At 33.0% G+C, this 17,484-nt stretch overlaps 2 protein-coding genes across 3 annotated transcripts; both read right to left on the bottom strand.

Moving 5' to 3' along the window:
* Nucleotides 1-7,056: 7,056 nt before the first annotated feature.
* LOC112764955 (vacuolar protein sorting-associated protein 9A) lies at nt 7,057-11,624 on the bottom strand. Its single transcript, XM_025810801.3, has 5 exons — nt 11,182-11,624; nt 10,825-10,972; nt 9,659-9,829; nt 9,073-9,252; nt 7,057-8,167 (listed from the first exon to the last, which is right to left on the bottom strand). The coding sequence occupies exons 1-5, from the start codon at nt 11,271-11,273 to the stop codon at nt 7,322-7,324; spliced, it is 1,437 nt and encodes a 478-aa protein (XP_025666586.1). The 5' UTR covers nt 11,274-11,624; the 3' UTR covers nt 7,057-7,321.
* Nucleotides 11,625-11,937: 313 nt separating this feature from the next.
* On the bottom strand, nt 11,938-15,601 carry LOC112765026 (beta-1,3-galactosyltransferase 7). 2 transcript variants are annotated; one of them, XM_025810882.2, is made up of 11 exons: nt 15,370-15,601; nt 15,088-15,184; nt 14,930-14,985; nt 14,550-14,767; nt 14,300-14,363; nt 13,580-13,652; nt 13,374-13,494; nt 13,173-13,260; nt 12,925-13,050; nt 12,623-12,732; nt 11,938-12,516 (listed from the first exon to the last, which is right to left on the bottom strand). In XM_025810882.2, exons 1-11 carry the CDS (start codon nt 15,459-15,461, stop codon nt 12,368-12,370), a joined length of 1,194 nt encoding a protein of 397 aa, XP_025666667.1. In that variant the 5' UTR covers nt 15,462-15,601; the 3' UTR covers nt 11,938-12,367. The 2 variants fall into 2 exon arrangements, with proteins under 2 accessions (XP_025666667.1, XP_025666666.1); XM_025810881.3 differs by having other exon boundaries at nt 14,550-14,776.
* Nucleotides 15,602-17,484: the final 1,883 nt, after the last annotated feature.

Consider the following 17,484-nt stretch of genomic DNA (forward strand, 5'->3'; position numbering starts at 1 on the left):
TCCAAGTTAGCGAGTACTAAGCTAGGAGGGAATAATAGAAGCCTGATCCAGGAAACTCTCCAAGAGCCCTCTGTAGTAAAAGCAGAGGGCAAACAAGATGTCCTTGAGGTATCCGGGCTAAATCTCGGATGGATGAATCCTCTGGTCGAATACCTAAAATTCGACATCCTTCCCAAAAAGGAAAAAGAGGCCAAGAAAATCCGGAGGGAAGCACAATATTACACTCTGGTGAAAAATATACGCCATTGTTGAAGTACGTACCGACCTCAAGGACCACTGAAGTGCTAGAGGAGGTCCACAATGGGATCTGCGGAAACCATCTCGGAGCCAGGTCGCTAGCCAGAAAAGTAATCCGAGCTGGATTCTACTGGCCGACCTTGCAAAAAGATGCCACAGAATTTGTGAAAAAATGCCAACCTTGCCAAATGCATGCAAATTTCCACGTAGCTTCCCCCGAGGAGCTCATTAGTATAACTTCTCCATGGCCCTTCGCAAAATGGGGAATAAATTTGTTAGGTCCTTTTCCCCAGGCGCCAGGGCAAGTCAAATACTTAATTGTGGGAATAGACTACTTCACAAAGTGGATAGAAGCAGAACCATTGGCCACCATCACCGCCCAGAGAAGTCGGAGGTTCCTCTACAAAAATCTCATCACAAGGTATGGGATACCTCACTCCATTACCACGGATAATGGAACCCAGTTCACCGATTCCACCTTCAGAAGCCTAGTGGCCAGTATGAAAATCAAACACCAGTTCACCTCGGTGGAACACCCACAAGCAAATGGACAAGTCGAGGCAGCCAACAAAGTCATACTGGCAGGGCTAAAGAAAATACTACAAGATGCAAAAGGAGCCTGGACAGAGGAGCTCTCCCAAGTGTTGTGGGCTTATCGGACGACACCCCAATCTGCAACTGGAGAAACACCCTTCCGACTTGTCTATGGGGTAGAAGCTATGATACCAGTGGAAATCAGTGAGCAAAGCTCAAGAGTGATTCTCCATGATGAAATTGGAAACGTACAGGGGCACAAAGAGGAACTCGAGTTGCTCCCCGAAGTCCGAGAACAAGCCCAGATAAGAGAAGCAGCGCTGAAGCAAAGGATGGCTACCAGATACAACAAGAAAGTCATTCGAAGAAATTTCGCACTAAGTGAGATTGTCTTAATCAGAAACGACATAGGAGTCAACAAATCGGGGGAAGGAAAACTCGCTGCCAATTGGAAAGGACCCTACAAAGTTAGCGAGGTCTTATGAAAATGTTATTATAAGGTGACCGACCAATACCCATTCTTCTGTCACCAATCCAGTCACTAATAATAATGCTACAACAGTCATCTATCAACAAAGATCATTCAATCCCATTTCTGATAAGCTGTGTGAAACTAATTTTAAAACCTGGCAGCAACAGGCCTTCAATGCGATTCAAGGACAAGGTTACGAAGATCATCTCATTAAAGAACGCATTCCTCCACAATTTTCATCCATTGCTGATCAAGAAGTAGGAATTGAGTCATCTCCTTACAAGCAATGAAAGCAAGATTATTGTCATTTGGTTTTTTGACTGCTTGCATCAATGGATGAAACTTTCCATAACAAAATGGTGGGTCACAAACTCAGTTATGAAATATGGTAGAAAATTGAAGACTATTTTGCACAATCAAGATCAAGCAACTCAAAGCACAGTTGAACAAGTGTTTAGTCCGATGATTAGACCAACAACTGTGAAACTTATTCTATGCATTGCTTTATCACACAACTGGACAATTCGTCAATTTGATTTTAACAATACATTTTTAAATGGTGATCTTCATCAAACTATTTATATGCATCAACCAATTGGTTTTGAAACAAACTCTGATTCATATGTGTGTAAATTAAATAAATCTCTATATGGTTTAAAGCAAGTACTTAGGGAATGATTTGATAAATTAAGTACAACACTTTAGTTTTTGCAGTTATAAGTCAGACTCGTCTCTTTTTATTAGACATAAACTAGACTCAGTGATGTACATTTTATGTTATGTAGATGACATAATTATTACTGGTAGCCATAATAGTGACATAGTTAACATGATACAGTAGTTAAATAAAGTTTTCTCTCTAAAAAATCTAGGGGAGCTAAGTTATTTTTTGGAAATAGAGGTTTAAAAGACTGCTCAAGATCAACTTCATCTATCCCAGACCAAGTTTATAATTCATTTGTTATCTATAATAGGCATGGGGAAGCAAGCCCAATGCCTACACCTATGGTTTCATCCTTATAATTGCTGTCTAGTGGTTCTAAGAAGTTTGATGACGCAAAATTATATAGAAGTGTGGTAGGAACATTGCAATACTTGTGTATCACACGATCAGACATATCTTTTGCAGTAAGTAAGATAAGTCAATTTATGCAATATCCATTGCTTGCTCACTAGAAGATAGTAAAGAGGCTACTAAGATATTTGTAAGGCACAAAAGAGCATGAAATTTTGATCCATTCAAGCACATATTATAGGCTTTATGGGTTTGATGATGCAGATTGAACAGCAGACTTGGAGGATCGAAGGTCTGTAATAGGTTATTGTGTTTTCTTAGGTAGCGTTTGTTTTTGAAGACAAGACACAAAGACATAGACATGGGTATAGATGTTCATTATTTGGTTATTAAGACACAAAATTGAGAGACAGTTACACATAAATACCCATAAAATACATGTAATTTGTATCTCTTCAAAAAGGTAAGACACAAATTTTTTACTTAAGACACAAATGAAATTATATTTTTATACTATTTTACCTTTTCCTCATTTTTTTTCTTTTCTTCTCTACGCACTTTCCTTCTCCACGAATAAGGGCTCTCTTTTCTCTTCTTCAACTTTGTTATTATTCACCTTCATTCCGAGTATATATATTGGCTGAGTACAAGTTACTGAAGTAGAGTACATTCATTTTTACAATTCATAATTTTATTTTTACATTCATCTTTGCAATTCATAATTTTATTTCTCTTCTTTTTTTCTCTGCTTTCTTTAATCTTCTTAACACAAACCCTAATAATATATATCTATGTAAAATTTTGTTTTGTTATTTGAATTTGTTCTGGATTATGAAAATTGAATTATAAATTAGTTTTGTTGGAAATACGAGTTGATGGAAGAAGATAAAGGGATAGAGATGCAGTTATTGAATTTTTTTTAATTATCAAGGGTAAAATAGACTTTTTAAAATAATGTGTACTCTATCCATTATAATTGCCAAATACAATATTTTTTAACCGTGTCTTTGTACATGTGTTCCTGTCTCAATATTTATGTCTTTGTGTATGTGTCTCAATCTTTGTGAGACATGAACTAAACGGAGCCTTAGGGCCTCATTTGATTACTTGGTGTTGCAGTAAGTAGACGATCAGTAGAAGTTCAACGAACAGTCTCTACTATTTTCTGTGATAACTTTAGCACTGAGTTACTCACAGCAAATCCAGTGCTACATAATAGTACCAAGCATTTTTAACTTGATGTTCAAATTATTCGAGAGAAGCTAAATTTCAAATCTCTCCGTGTGGTTCACATTCTAGGGAATGAACATGTAGCTGATATATTAACAAAGCCCAGTGACTGCTTTTTCGAGGTTGAAGGACAAACTTGAGTGATTCAGAGGCCTCACTCGAGTTTGCGGGGGAGTGTTAAAGGTAGTATTGTAAAACAGGCTCAAGATGAGCTCAAGAAAAGTCAAGAAAGTGTAAACTGTTGCGTTCTGTTCTAATAATCAATTTTACAGATTCACATTTTTTCTTCCTCTGTTTTACTTGCTGAAAAAAGTTTTTTTCATAGAAAACCCTTTATGTCATTGGTCAATAAATTACTGTATATATAAAATAAGATTAGAATCTCTGATATTTATTTAAGTGGACAAGTGAATTAACTACTCAACTAACAAAAATTATCTAATTTGAATAGTTTAATTGGTCTTTTTTACTTAAATAAAATTTAAAATTTAAAATTTTGTATTGTGTATATAGTAATTTATTAGATAATAATAAATTTTTTAAATAGAATTTTAACTGCAACGGATTAATTTTTGATTGATTAAATTAAAAAATACAATGAAAAAAAGTAATATGATTTTTTTTTAAATACGAGCTCTTCTTAAATTTCAAGTATGATAGTACTCTAGTGAATTTTATATGTAAAATATTATCATTTGCTTAAGTATGTTCATTATCGAGATAAATTTGGACAGCTATACATAGTTTTACACTTTAATTAATAATCAAGTCATATGGGCTTAATTTTCAAATCTATTATTTTTTCAAGTCCTAAGTTAGATAAGTCTTACTTATACACACAAATACCATATGATAATGTTCAGACATAATCACTATTTTTTTAAGGCTGCCTTTAATGACTCTTGATTTTAAATTAAAAGAATATAAAATATACACGTTACAAGGAGGAAAAACAAAAAAAAAAGGGAAAAAGGAGAATACAAAACGTAAAACTAATCACATGGAAAGAAAATTATATTGATTGAAAACCTTGGTTGGTTGATGCATTTTATTTGCGGCCGACACGCCATCAATATCTGCATGTGTAAGGCACGTGATCACAACCTTTTGGTATCTCATGGGATCTTAATTCTTTAGTTTGTATTAAAAATGGAAAAAAAGAAAAAGAAAAAACTTAATCCAAACAAAATTATTTAGGAACTTATTACATTTTTTCCCTCCAAACTAATATTTCACTAAAGTTTTGTGTGTGTGTGTGTGTGTGAATTCTATAATAACTATAATTATGATAAATATAGTGGTTATGAAATTATTTTGACAATATTTAAAAGATATAGCTAAAATTAAGATGATATTTTTTACTATTTAATTTTTATCAATAATATTTTACAATTTGCTTATATATAAAGAATCACAAATTTGCTGAGCAAAAGAATCTGCTTTGTGCTATAATGGTTGTATAACTTAGAAGAGAAGCAAGAAAATTTGTTGTTGAAGGAGTAGAGACTAGAGAGATCCAAAACTTAGTAGATTCCGTCCAAAATAAAAAGGGCAAAAAGGTCAATTTTAAAATAAAAAACAAAAAAATAAAAAATACTATAAGGAACACTGCCCAAGAGAAACAACATGAAAATTAGAAAATATAATTAATTACTATTAATGATAAAATGCTACAGCAAAGTAAAACAGGCATGTATTAGGCTAGTGAAAAGTGAACCTACTTGTGAACATACTAAACATAGCTATTGACAAAGACTGTCTTCAAAGAATAGGACATGCATTGTTGTCTTAAATTATTTCAGGTGCAACTTTATAGTATAAATTAATTATTTAAGGCTTTGGCTAATGAAAATCTTAAGGTTACTTATCAGTGTGATTTTAGTAAATCTATAATACGATGATTGGATTTGGATCCTCTAAATTTTGAATTTCACTTTAGAGAATAAAGTTTGATCTCTTACTATTTATTTTATAAGTGGGACCAAGAGAAAATATGAGAAAGAAATTATTCAATAGTGAGAGATCAAACTTTACTCTCTAAAGTGAAATTCAAAATTTAGAAGATCCAAATCCACGGTGATTACATTAGTTATGATATTTTAAAAAGTGTTTTTAAAATTAAAATAAAGTATTTTTATTATTTAATAATTTAAAAAAAAAGTGTTATTAAAAAATATTAAAATATAAAAAAATAATTAATTTAACATTTTCATAGTTATTATAGTCACCATAAATATAGACATATTAAAATTCACCTATTTATGAATATTTTAATATCAATGTCATTTTCTCTTAATTCTTTTAAAAGTAGTAAATTTTTATAAAAGTAGTTAAACAAAATCATTATTTGAAGGAGTTCAGTTAATTGCTCATTTTCCAAAAATGTCTCTATGACAGAGTTTAAGCATGGAGAAGAACCTTGCTTAGGTCAGACAAGTCTGAAGTTTAGTTGACCAGAACATGATCTTGAGATTATGAAAGCTCAACCAAAGAAAAATATATTTATTGGAAAATCTTACACGATTATGAATAAACTATTAGTTAATCTTTCAGGTGTGATTTGCAAAGAGGATAATGAGTGATGAGGTTCCATAACTTGTATATGATAAAATACTTTGCATTATTAAGGGAATAATTTTTTCAATATAAGGATATAAGAGAAAGAGACAAGGCATTGGTGCTATCCAGCTTTGTAAAAAAGAAGCATAACCTATTGTGTTGATATTGTAGGCAAGATTTAATGCCTCTGAATCAAATTCTCGATCAAGTCTTAAAACATGGAAAAGAAACAATTCATGTAAAGTTAGAAATGTATATGCATTATTTTCCCTCACTCTTGAATTATTTCATTTTCTCCCTTTTTTGATGCATGATACTCATATTTGTAATCATGAAATATTCGAGTATTGATAAAATTGACTACTGAAAAACTAAATTAATGTTATACTCGAAAAAATTTAAAAATTTAACGTGATTTTTTAACAGTCAACAAAAATTTAACAATTAAATATTTTTATCAAATAAAAATTATTTTTTTTATAAATATAATGTTAGGTATTTTTGTAGTTAATTTTATCAACACTCAAATATTTCATATTTAAAAATAATTATTTACTTATATTTGATATTGATTGGAGAGTGAATAATATCTAGTCGGTGCTACAAAAGCTGGCACTGTTTTGGGGAGGGTTGTCTAATCTGGGTTACCAGCTCCCATGGCCCAATTTCCATGTTTCATAGATCTTCACACTGTTCATTATGTGCAAATACAATGTTTCCAACATGGCTGAGACCCAACTTGGTCCCCTCTGTTACATAACTTTTCTTGATCCAGCATATTAATATAATATTGCAATCTTGTAGACCATTATGGATAAGTAATGATTAATGAATATTGTTATTTAAATATAACTTCATCATAATCTCTTATTATCACACACATATCTGGCCACTGTGAGAAGAACAGCCACTATCAATAACATAATTCAGGTGAGACATAAAGAGCTATTATATTATGATGAAGAGGAGAATATTATTCACTGCATACAGGGATAGCAGAACACACAACTGGATTTTCAATTTTCATCTTTACTTTCTTTTTTATCAATAGCAAATTTCTAGTCAGTTGAGAAAAGAAATTTCATGAAAGTTCTAAAAAACTATAAAGAACATGTTACAGAGGGCATAGTGATCATGGTATTCCCCATACATAAGCAAAGCAGGGGCCAAGCACCACAAAACCAAAGGTATAAAGTAAATTTACATGAAAAGATGGTGGAAAAAATGTAGGGTATATGATAAGGGGGGCAAAAAATGATCTTTTCTAGTTCCAACTAATCAGAGGATTCTACACTGGTCCCACCTTCTGGTGCAGCTGTTTCATCCTGTGGCACAACAGATTCAACTGTTTTCTCCTCATCTGGTGAAACTTTTTCTGAACTATCCTCTTTTTTACTTGAATCATTAGAATCTTCTGATTTCTCGTGGGCATCTACATGTCCACCATCTGATGCTGACTCTACTGTGGTTTCATCATGGACTTGAACATTGTTTGGTGGATTAGATGATGAAGGATGAGATTTAGTGGAGACTCCTAACCCCTTGGAGAGAGAAACATACTTGAAAACAAGTTGTTTATAATTGTTCAGTAGGTCTTCAACATCACCTACTGTTAGGTCACCTACACTGGCAAACAAATATGGGTACTCCCTGAAAACTTCATTCAATTTATCCTCCTTTAAAAGCATATTTGCCCCTTTGTTCTCCAACTCTGAGAGGGATGGAACCTTTGTGATTAATGACTCATCTGCGAGGGTCATATTCTTATTTTCGTATTTTGGAAGAGATGGAGCAGTTTGTAATAAGGCATCGTTATTATCATTTGAAGCTCTTTTTTGGTGCTTGGTGGCTTCTGATCTTGGCTGGTTTCCATGATTTTGGTAAGTTGAACCGGAATCTTGTGTACTAGCTGAAAGCCCCGACAGAAGGGTGCGGGCGAATTCCATGTTTCTCTCAAACTCACTTTCATCCATTGAAAGGGCTTTTGCATCGATGTTTGAGATGAAGGACTCAACAGAGAGCATATTTGTAAAGTAATATGCTGCTTCCCCAGTCAATCGTGATTGGCGTCTAAATCTTTGTATATACAGTAGATTTGAGTGCAGTTGTGGAGGGTTCGCCTGCAAAGTATCATTAGTAGAAGAAACTTTGTTTTAACTGTAAAAGAAGATTCTAAGAGAAAATAAGGTCTTTATGCATAATTGGCATGTTCGGCCAATCTAAGTTTGAGCAACATGTATAAAAGAAAATCCATCATTCAAGTTAACACATCGGCAAAAAGAAACGATAACACAGTATAATTCTGTAGTTTATGTCTCTCACTGTCATATATTTCCAGTTCCACTAGTCTTCAGTTTTGAGGAACAGATAAATAATTTTGATAGCAAAGATTTCCAAAAATAAAGTCAAATATATCTGCACCATAAGCACTACAAAGGACTAAATTGTTTACAGCAACTAACATAAATTAATGAAACAAACACCCCAACCAAAGAATGTGTATTTATGGCCAATTGGTCACGCCATGATTAATGGACAGGTTCAAGCAACAAGGCATTTCAACATGCAAAGGTATTACACAACTTCCCAATTACAAACTTTATTTCTATTAAGGAAAGTTCAAGAAGCAAAAGACTGTATGTTAAAGCTTTTTTAAATAGAGGAATATATGTTAGAAGACAACGAGGGTGAAGTGCAAGAGAGGATATCCTCCAAAAGCAACCACAAAGCAAAAACAAAACCTCCAATAGGAAACCACAAAACAAACAGATTGACAAGAGAAAACGAAAAAAGAACCCCCACGATTGACCCAAACACCTCCTATGACCGCCCCATTTCTCTCTTCAACAAGATAACTTGGACAAAAGGGGCAAACAAGTATATGTATGTACAAGTGAATATCCATAATTCATACCCATGATCTTTTAGAGGGTACAGGAACTAAGAAAATTGTACTTCAGGAACAAAATTATTTTATTCTTGAAAATTATGTGCATATCAATTTGTGATGAAATATTGGGATTACCTTTATGGTAACATAAATTAGCACAGGAAGAAAATCATCAGCTCCTGGAGGACTATCTTTGGATGCGAGAGAAGCATTAAGCAGCAAGTTACCGATAACCTTGCAGCAATTTAGTATACAGACAAGTTTGTCTCTGGGTGCCTTGTACATGTTGATTTTCTGCAATTCTTTTTGTGCAAGCTGCCGCCATAAAAACCAAACAGAAAATATAAGATTTTAAGGAAGCAGGATTACATACAGAAAAAGATTGCCAAAGCTGTAGTAAAAACTCAAGATTGGAAGAATTCTTCCAGCACTTTTGCCTGGCATTTGACAAATTGAAAATTTACAAACTAATATGGCAACTAGAGAGCCTTATATAAAATTGATTCTTAGGAAAAGATTGGCCAATCAAGAATATTATCCATCATGAAAGACAAAGTGACAAACATTAAGGTGCATATGTCATACATCATAGAATATGTTGTTATGAAGGGTTCAATCTTCAAATTTAATAACTCTGAGCAGCTTTTACAGTTTTGCTAAACCTACATATGTTTTTCCTTTTGTGGGGAAAAGAAAAATGAATGTGTAGTTATGTACTCACCAACCACGATGTTTCATTCTCAAAGGCTGGCTTGATATCCAAATTTTCTGGCTTGATGAACTGTTGAACTAAAGCCATCTTTTCAGAAAGTTGGTCATCAAGTTTTACATCCTCTGGAAGAGAAGCAAATACACGGGCAAACAACTTTGTCATGACATACTTCTCAAGCCCCTGCATATGAGCAAAACCCAATGATCAATAGATCACCTAACAAGGTAAGTGTTATATGTTAAATTAGTAACAAAAAAATTTACAGCAGAAAAAGGTGGCATCAGTAAGAAAGCACATAGAATCAGAAATTTTCCGAAAGACTCATTGAATTCTGGGGAAAAAAAGTACGACTAAGTTCTTGTTTAATTCATGCATGTCCAAGATTTTAACTAAACTATAAAGAAATGAGCTTTGATAATAATACTTGCATAAATTGCAGGGATGTGTGCACTTGGCAGGCAGAGTGACTAGATAAACTCTAGTTTCTAGTAAATAACATACGTTAAATCGAATATACAAAATATGTTACATTTTTAAATTGACAACCAGGGTGTTCAAGTTTTATTTACCTTTTTGTAGCTCAAGGATAACAACCTTCTATACATTCGCTAGCAAGTTTCATTCAAACAAATTCATATCTCAGAATACACCATAACATTGTGCAATGGTATATAATCAATGGGCGGTCCTACGAGCAAATTGCTGCCTCGATTGCTACAAAACATTCTTTTGCAATGAGGCAACTAGATGTGCGAATACACACCACAATACTAAATCCGTCTTCTATTCTAAATTTATCTCTACAACTTTCTTGACACTAGCTTTATAGAATTAATCATTATTCAAAGATAAAATCCAAGAAAAAGCCTCCAGAAGAAAAATGAAAAGGGAAAAGTGGGTCATAACGATCGAATAAATAACTGAATTCAACCACCCCAAGTTACAGGCTAAGAGACTAAAGCTACACTATTTTTAGCTGCACCAAATGCAAGGACCACAGAAATCAAAGAAAAAAAAAATATTAGAAGGATCAATGTCACAATTCAGTGATCCACAATCTAGTACCTAATTAATTGAATATAAATATCTTAAGTTTTGGATCAAAAACATAAATACAGCACTGAATAAGCAAAACCAAAAGTGCAAAGATATCTAAAGAGAGAAAAGAAACTAACTTCACCAGCACTTTCGAGCTCTTCATCAGAGCAACCAGCCCAAAGTGGATGAGCCCTAAAAGCAGCTTCCATGTTGGCAAAGAACTCTTGCACTGCGCCACCGTCCCTCTCAGGATCAGGTGCATTGTTCGAAAACGACACTATGAAACTGCAATCAATGGAACACACTCTCTCTTAACTCCTAAAATCATAGTAAGTAATTAATTTAGACCTACTGCTAAGCTAAGCTAAGCTAGTTTCTGATTAAAGCACCAATTAGGTTTAACAATAACAATAAATTAACTAGATAGAAAGGAATCATAGAGAGAGAGAGAGAGAGAGAGAGAGAGAGAGAGAGAGAGAGAGAGAGAGAGAGACCTCTTGATGGCTTTGACGAAATCGGCGGCGGAGGGTTGGCGCATCCGCTCGAGGAAGTCGTGTAAGCCAAGGAAAACGTCGGCGTGTTCCATTCTCCGCCGCGCCGCAGTGACTTCTTCTTCGAAGAGTTGACAACACCAAGACGGAGAAACTGCTCCTTCTTGATGCGATCAAAAACCACAATTTTTTACTTTCTCATCCTTCTCAAATCTTCACCTTCCTTCCTTCCATGTAAACCCTTTCTCTTTTTTATTTTATTTTTTATTTTACTTTAAACAGATTTTGTCATGTTCTTTCTTCTTTCGTTTTTTTGTTACATTGCGTGTAATACCTACTAATGGTAACTTGATGTATTTTTTTTTTAACATGAATGTTAACAAATTTGAGGGTTAGATTTGAGGAATTTTAAAATTTAATGGAACACAAATCAAAAGGTGCAATATAAATCTGAGAGTTAGATTTGCGTATATAAAAAAAATATCTATTGATATCCAATTCTACATTACAGTAAAACATACCAATTTAAATAAGATGAAATTTTCATGCAGTTATTTTTATTGTGAAATTAATAAATAAAAATCTTTATATGGTTTCAAAGATTAACTTGACATGTCACCAAAAAAAAAGATTAACTTGACATAAAAGACAAATATAAATAGATTTCCATCTTTAAAACGTGTAATAAAATTTGATGTGAAAAAAATAAACTTTCCAATGCTTCTGATAAATGGATCAATTGTTAAGAAGAAATAGGACTAGTGAAACTTGTGATTTCAGCATATCGAAATTCTAACATACAGTATAAGTTACAATACAATGCTATCATTCACTACTACAAAGAACAAAAAATCAAGTAACCTCACTTCAACTACAAACACAGAAACGTTACGTACAAATAACATAACACCTTGTATTGATTCATATCCTTCCATACTAAAAAATAAGACCGGAAGGTATTGTGAACTCTGAAGAAATCTGTATCCTGAAATCCACATTCATGCCATTGCTAACTCCAGTTAACAGCTTCCAAAATCGATGAACCTGCTTCGGTTGCCGGCTCTAATTACCTCATGCATTCTTGATTCTTCCATTCCATCTCAGAGCTCAAATCCAAAAATTGTTATTTGTTTCAGCTGCTATTAAACAATCAGAGTCCCTTTTCTAAGTTCTCTCTTTCAGAATATATCTATAGTAGAGCACTCCATACAGCTCCATCGCCTTCGCCGCATTTTGAGTGGACAAATTTAATCTTCTCCACTGACTTACAGATTCCGCTGCAGCTCCAGTCAAATGACGCCACGCATATGTTACCGGCCTGCGCCTTCCACTCACAATCTACAGGAACATTGATTGTAAATCAACTAGAAGTGAGAACCATAACCAAAAGAGATTGCAAAGGAGATTAACATAGAAATAGTTACATATTTATCGGATACAGTACCTGGAGGTGTCCCACAACACATACTGCGTTCGTCAATATGCTCGACTTCAAGACCGATAAACCACGAACCAAGTGAGACATCTTCGTTAGCATATTTATGCAAAATTGGCCTGAAGTCACAATAAGGATCCAGATGAAATTTGTCTATTTGTAAAGGTATATACAGTAGATTCTTGATGGTTACAACTACAATAGACTGATCCATGAGCTTTGTGTTCATATTTCGAAACATTTTTGTCATGAACAAGGTTTCTTATGCAAAATGATCAATGATGCACAGCTGTTGCAAACAATAAACATACTGGTTGATGGAAATGTAAGTGGCCAGATCCTTAGAAATCGCATATATCTGCCCGGTTGCGTGTCGGAAGTATTTGTTTCCCTCCTCTCCAAACTTCCAAAACTCAGGTTCATGGTACTTGACATCCCTATATATACAGAAATGCACTTAACAGGTAAATACAATGACATAAAGAAAGACATAGAATAAAAGTAACCGCATTCCCATTATATGTACGAATATATAGATATAGAAGTTCGGTGGAATTACTTTCGAGAAAGAACAGGCCCTGATTTCATACAACCAATGTAGATTCTGGGTTTTGAACGATGACGAGCAAGCGTTGTTGCCAAAACACCTATAAATAGCATACGTTAGGGAGGGGAATAAGTACTTGTGCAAACGAAATGGGACGAGAATTGGTAGAGGAAACTTAAGAAAGATGACAGAGAATCTGGAGATAGCATATACCTAAATTGACATGGACATCATCATCCACCTTAACATAGAAATCGGCATCCCACATTGCAACTGCAGTAGAAAAAAATATCTTTGTCTTTGCAGACAGTTCATGATACCCTTCAACGTGTTGCTACAAGGTAACATATGTCAAAGATTAAATTCCTGCCGGATTAACCAGAGTTTTTGTAGATAAAATGTGCTATCGTCTGCCTTACCAGACGAAGAAAATCTTTGTGCTGGTTTTCTTCTGCATCAATAGCTCGATCTAGAATGCTGTTGGAAGTTGCACTGAGATAGCAATGATAACATCATCCACGTTAGATCCATTATTAATTATTAGCAACCTATAAATATTATCAGCTTTCAAATAGGCAAACAAATAACAACAAAGTCTTATCCCACTAGGTAAGATCGGCTACATCGATCAAACGACGTCATTGGGCCTTATCTTATATCATGTTTAAGCTCTCAGATAGGCAAAGAAACTAAAAATGACACCATGCCCTATAGGTACTGGAAGAAAGCCAATTTTAAGAACAAAATCAGCATAAATGTCCATACTTACTTAGAGGCTTAGTGTATATAATTAAATATGACAAAAATACAACCACCATACAACATACTAAAAGAAGCAATTCACCAAACACTCCAAGTTCAGCAAGGTATATGCTAATGGAAGAAGAAATTTACAATAAAATAGTTCAACATTCCACGAAAGGCACAACATAGGCATATAGAAGAAATAGAATGGGCAAAAGTAAATACTGAAGATAAGTTTGAGTATACTATTATCCTAATAAGTATTTAGGATTAAAAGAAATTACACAAAAACACAATAACATACATTAAAACTTCAAAGGAAAGGATAACTTTAACAACTTATGTTGTCAAGATAATTTACAGTCACACTAAACTAGAATCGTCCAGCCAATTACCTGTGACCAATCATGAATCTGATAACAATTCCCTTCTCGCGCTCCAACTGAAGAAGTTGTTCTCCTGTTCAAACAGGTATTAGATACATATAAAAGTTGGCCATGCCATTCTAGTTCAATGTCCCCTCAATATTAGGATCCATATAATCATCTATCTAAAACTTCTCCTCTAATATTCACCCCATTTTTTAAAGGTGGATACCAAAATTGACTCTTAGCAGAAACAGTTTCTAGAGGAAATAGAATATACCCTGAGGCATCCAAGTCTCTCGAACCGAATCACGCCTCTTCCTGCTACTGAAAGCTGTGTTTATTCCAATCACTACAAAGGCCTTCTTCCTAGGAAGGCCTTCCCCTTTGATCCCCATGGTAGTGGCCGTGCTATTCGAGTCTGAGATCCCGGCTTCATGAGAACTCCTAGCAGCTGCTAGCTCCATTTGTAGCATGGAAACCTGCTTATCTAAAGCCCTGGCATGCCTCAATATAAATACAGAGAGGAAAAAAAACAATTATTCATTTATTATTCAACCCCAAAATACAATAAAAATAAAAATAAAAAAGCTCAAATTGCAACCAAATCTAAGCCAAAAAAAGGAAAGAGACTCAGGTTAATTAGTTAGAAGCACTCACTGAATTGCCTCATGTGTCTTGTACAATTCACTCATCGCATCCTTAGTTGGCTGCTTCTGATATTCCAAAAATGAAAATAAACACAAAAAAGGAAAGTTTAAAAAATGTATTAAAGTTGAACACTTTGTGGCAAATGCTGTTACAAACTCGGAAGATACCTGTTTGGTGGCGCAGTCACCTGAGATCACTTGCAGTTCTTGATCACGCTGATGCTTCGAAATCAGCATGCCGTTTGATTCAGGTTGCTCCCACACCCTGCATCAAACCAGCAAAATAATTTTAAAAAAAAAATTTCCATGACCCAGATCACAAAGTTTAGAACTTTAAATGAAGCTAAAAGCGTAACAATAGTAACGAAAGTTTCCAAATTTGGAGCAAGCCAAATTCATAGGTCACATCATGGATTAAAAGATAAGTGAAGGTAGAAGAAGAGGATGGACCTGGTTGTGATGAGCATGCCAAGAAGGAAGGAAAAGATAGAGAAAATGGGAACCCATTTTGCAGAGATTTTGGTGGAAGCACGAGTCTTCATTATGGTCGTCTTCTGTTCTTCTGGGTCTCAATGGAAGAAGATGAGCTGAAATGAAAATAAGAGAGAGAGAGAGAGAGAGAGAGAGAGAGGAATGCAATATGAAAAGAGACAAGGAATTGGTCCAATGAACCGTCAAATTGTACATATGTTTTGCTTAATAAAATTGTATCTTTTAAGAATTTAATTTGCATGGATTAATTTAATCAGAATTTACTTATATATTTTTGTTGGATTTACCTAATATATATTTTTTTAAAACATACTAAGCTTGTTTGAAATGCTAAAAATTAAAACTCAATCAATTTTTTTTTTTGGTTTTAGAATAATTAAAAATAAATAATTTAAATTTCTTTAAAAAAATTAATTTTTATTTTTTCTTCATTTGTAAATTCAGATTAAAAAGAGTTTGATTTTTAAATCAATTCTTACCTTTTTTAAATTTAATATGTCAACTATAAAAAATATTTTTATTTATAATTAATAAAATAAATTTATCAAAAATAAAATTATATACAAAAATTAATTTATATAAAAATTATTTTAAATAAAAATAATTTTTTTAAAAAAATAAAATTCTTTTTTCATATTAAATAGTTTTCAAGAAAATTTATATTAAATTTATTGTTAGTAGACAATTAGACATTTTCAAACTATTTACTTTAATAAATATATAATAAAAATATTAAAAATTTAAATTTTATATTTTTATAAAAATAATTTTAATTGATAATCTTAATATGTTTCATTAAGAGAAATATTAGGTAAATCTATTTTTATATTATTGAAAATATTCAAATTAAATATTATTTGAAGAGTTGAATTATTATTATGATTGTCATTTAATTTAAGTAGAGTTTCATTGAAGAGCTGAAAGGATGTGAAACGAATGCCTCCATTGATAGATGAGCTTGATATTTTTTGTGACCGAAATAAATTAAATAAAGAAAAATAAAACAAATAAAATAAGGAACGGTTTAAATAGAGGGATAGTCCTATTGAAGATTATCCTTAAACTCCTTTCAAAGTGAAAGAAGCTTCACATGTGAAAGTTGTAACTTCATCGTCATCTTTGCCATAGTATCTGCTACTGTATTTGCATCTCTCATAATCAAACGAAAGTTAATACGCCAATTTCAATGCATGATATCTCTTATTTTGAACACCAATGGATCAATAAACCCAAAACCATCTTGAGTAACAAGATTAAATGCTTCACACAATCCGTCTCACAAATAACATCTCGTTGACCCACATCCCAAGCTAAGAGATATCCTCTCCAAATGGCAAACAATTCTCCTTGAAGAATACTATTACTCTCAATCATTCCCAAACACGTTCTTTGCCAACTCCCATTACAATCTCTAATAATACAAGCAAAACAAACACTATCACCCGAATCAAAATAACTAGCATCACAATTAATTTTAAAAGTACCAATGGATGAGGATTCCAAAAACCATTTAGAGTAGAGAGAAGAGACATACGTTGTAATTCAAAAATATTCCTAAGCTCCTTTTCTGAAGTTAATACCAGACAAATCACTTTTTTCGGAGGCCAAGTTTCATGAGGATTAAAGATGTCATTATTCCTTACTCGCTATATCCACCAAAGTCCGAAAAGAACTTGAACGGATGCTCTCTGCTATGATACAAAAACCAGTTCTTCAAATCTAAAAGATGACAAGAAAACAAGCTGAGCTTTTGAACAATCCCAAATACAATGTAAAACCGATTCTTGGATAGATTAGCTTGATATGATTGCAGTTGGAATGTATTATTTTATATTTTCATGCTAAATAATAGTTAAAAAAACAGATATAATTATACAATAATAATAATTTACATAATCATTATATCAAAATTAAATTATATAAATCCATATTAAGACGAAACAAAAACATCTTTTATAATAGTCATTTTGAATAAACAACTTAATTAAATTTAAAAAAAATAAAATATAAAGACTTATATTACAAATTTTATAAATAAGTTTAATTTTTTAGTTATAAAATTATTTATTTTTA

This window comes from Arachis hypogaea, chromosome 17 (genome assembly GCF_003086295.3).
Source record: "Arachis hypogaea cultivar Tifrunner chromosome 17, arahy.Tifrunner.gnm2.J5K5, whole genome shotgun sequence".
In the NCBI taxonomy this organism is placed as follows: domain Eukaryota; kingdom Viridiplantae; phylum Streptophyta; class Magnoliopsida; order Fabales; family Fabaceae; genus Arachis; species Arachis hypogaea.

Excerpts from the sequence above, each read along its gene's own strand:
- LOC112765026 (XM_025810881.3), bottom strand. The coding sequence starts at position 15,461 with ATGAAGACTCGTGCTTCCACCAAAATCTCTGCAAAATGGGTTCCCATT. Across the intron at positions 14,777-14,929 it reads AAGACACATGAGGCAATTCA|GCATGCCAGGGCTTTAGATA; the intron begins GTGAGTGCTTCT and ends ATTTATATTGAG. Across the intron at positions 12,733-12,924 it reads ACTTACATTTCCATCAACCA|GCCAATTTTGCATAAATATG; the intron begins GTATGTTTATTG and ends TTGTGACTTCAG.
- LOC112764955 (XM_025810801.3), bottom strand. The coding sequence starts at position 11,273 with ATGGAACACGCCGACGTTTTCCTTGGCTTACACGACTTCCTCGAGCGG. Across the intron at positions 9,253-9,658 it reads AGAATGAAACATCGTGGTTG|CTTGCACAAAAAGAATTGCA; the intron begins GTGAGTACATAA and ends TTATGGCGGCAG. Across the intron at positions 8,168-9,072 it reads TAATTTATGTTACCATAAAG|GCGAACCCTCCACAACTGCA; the intron begins GTAATCCCAATA and ends GATACTTTGCAG.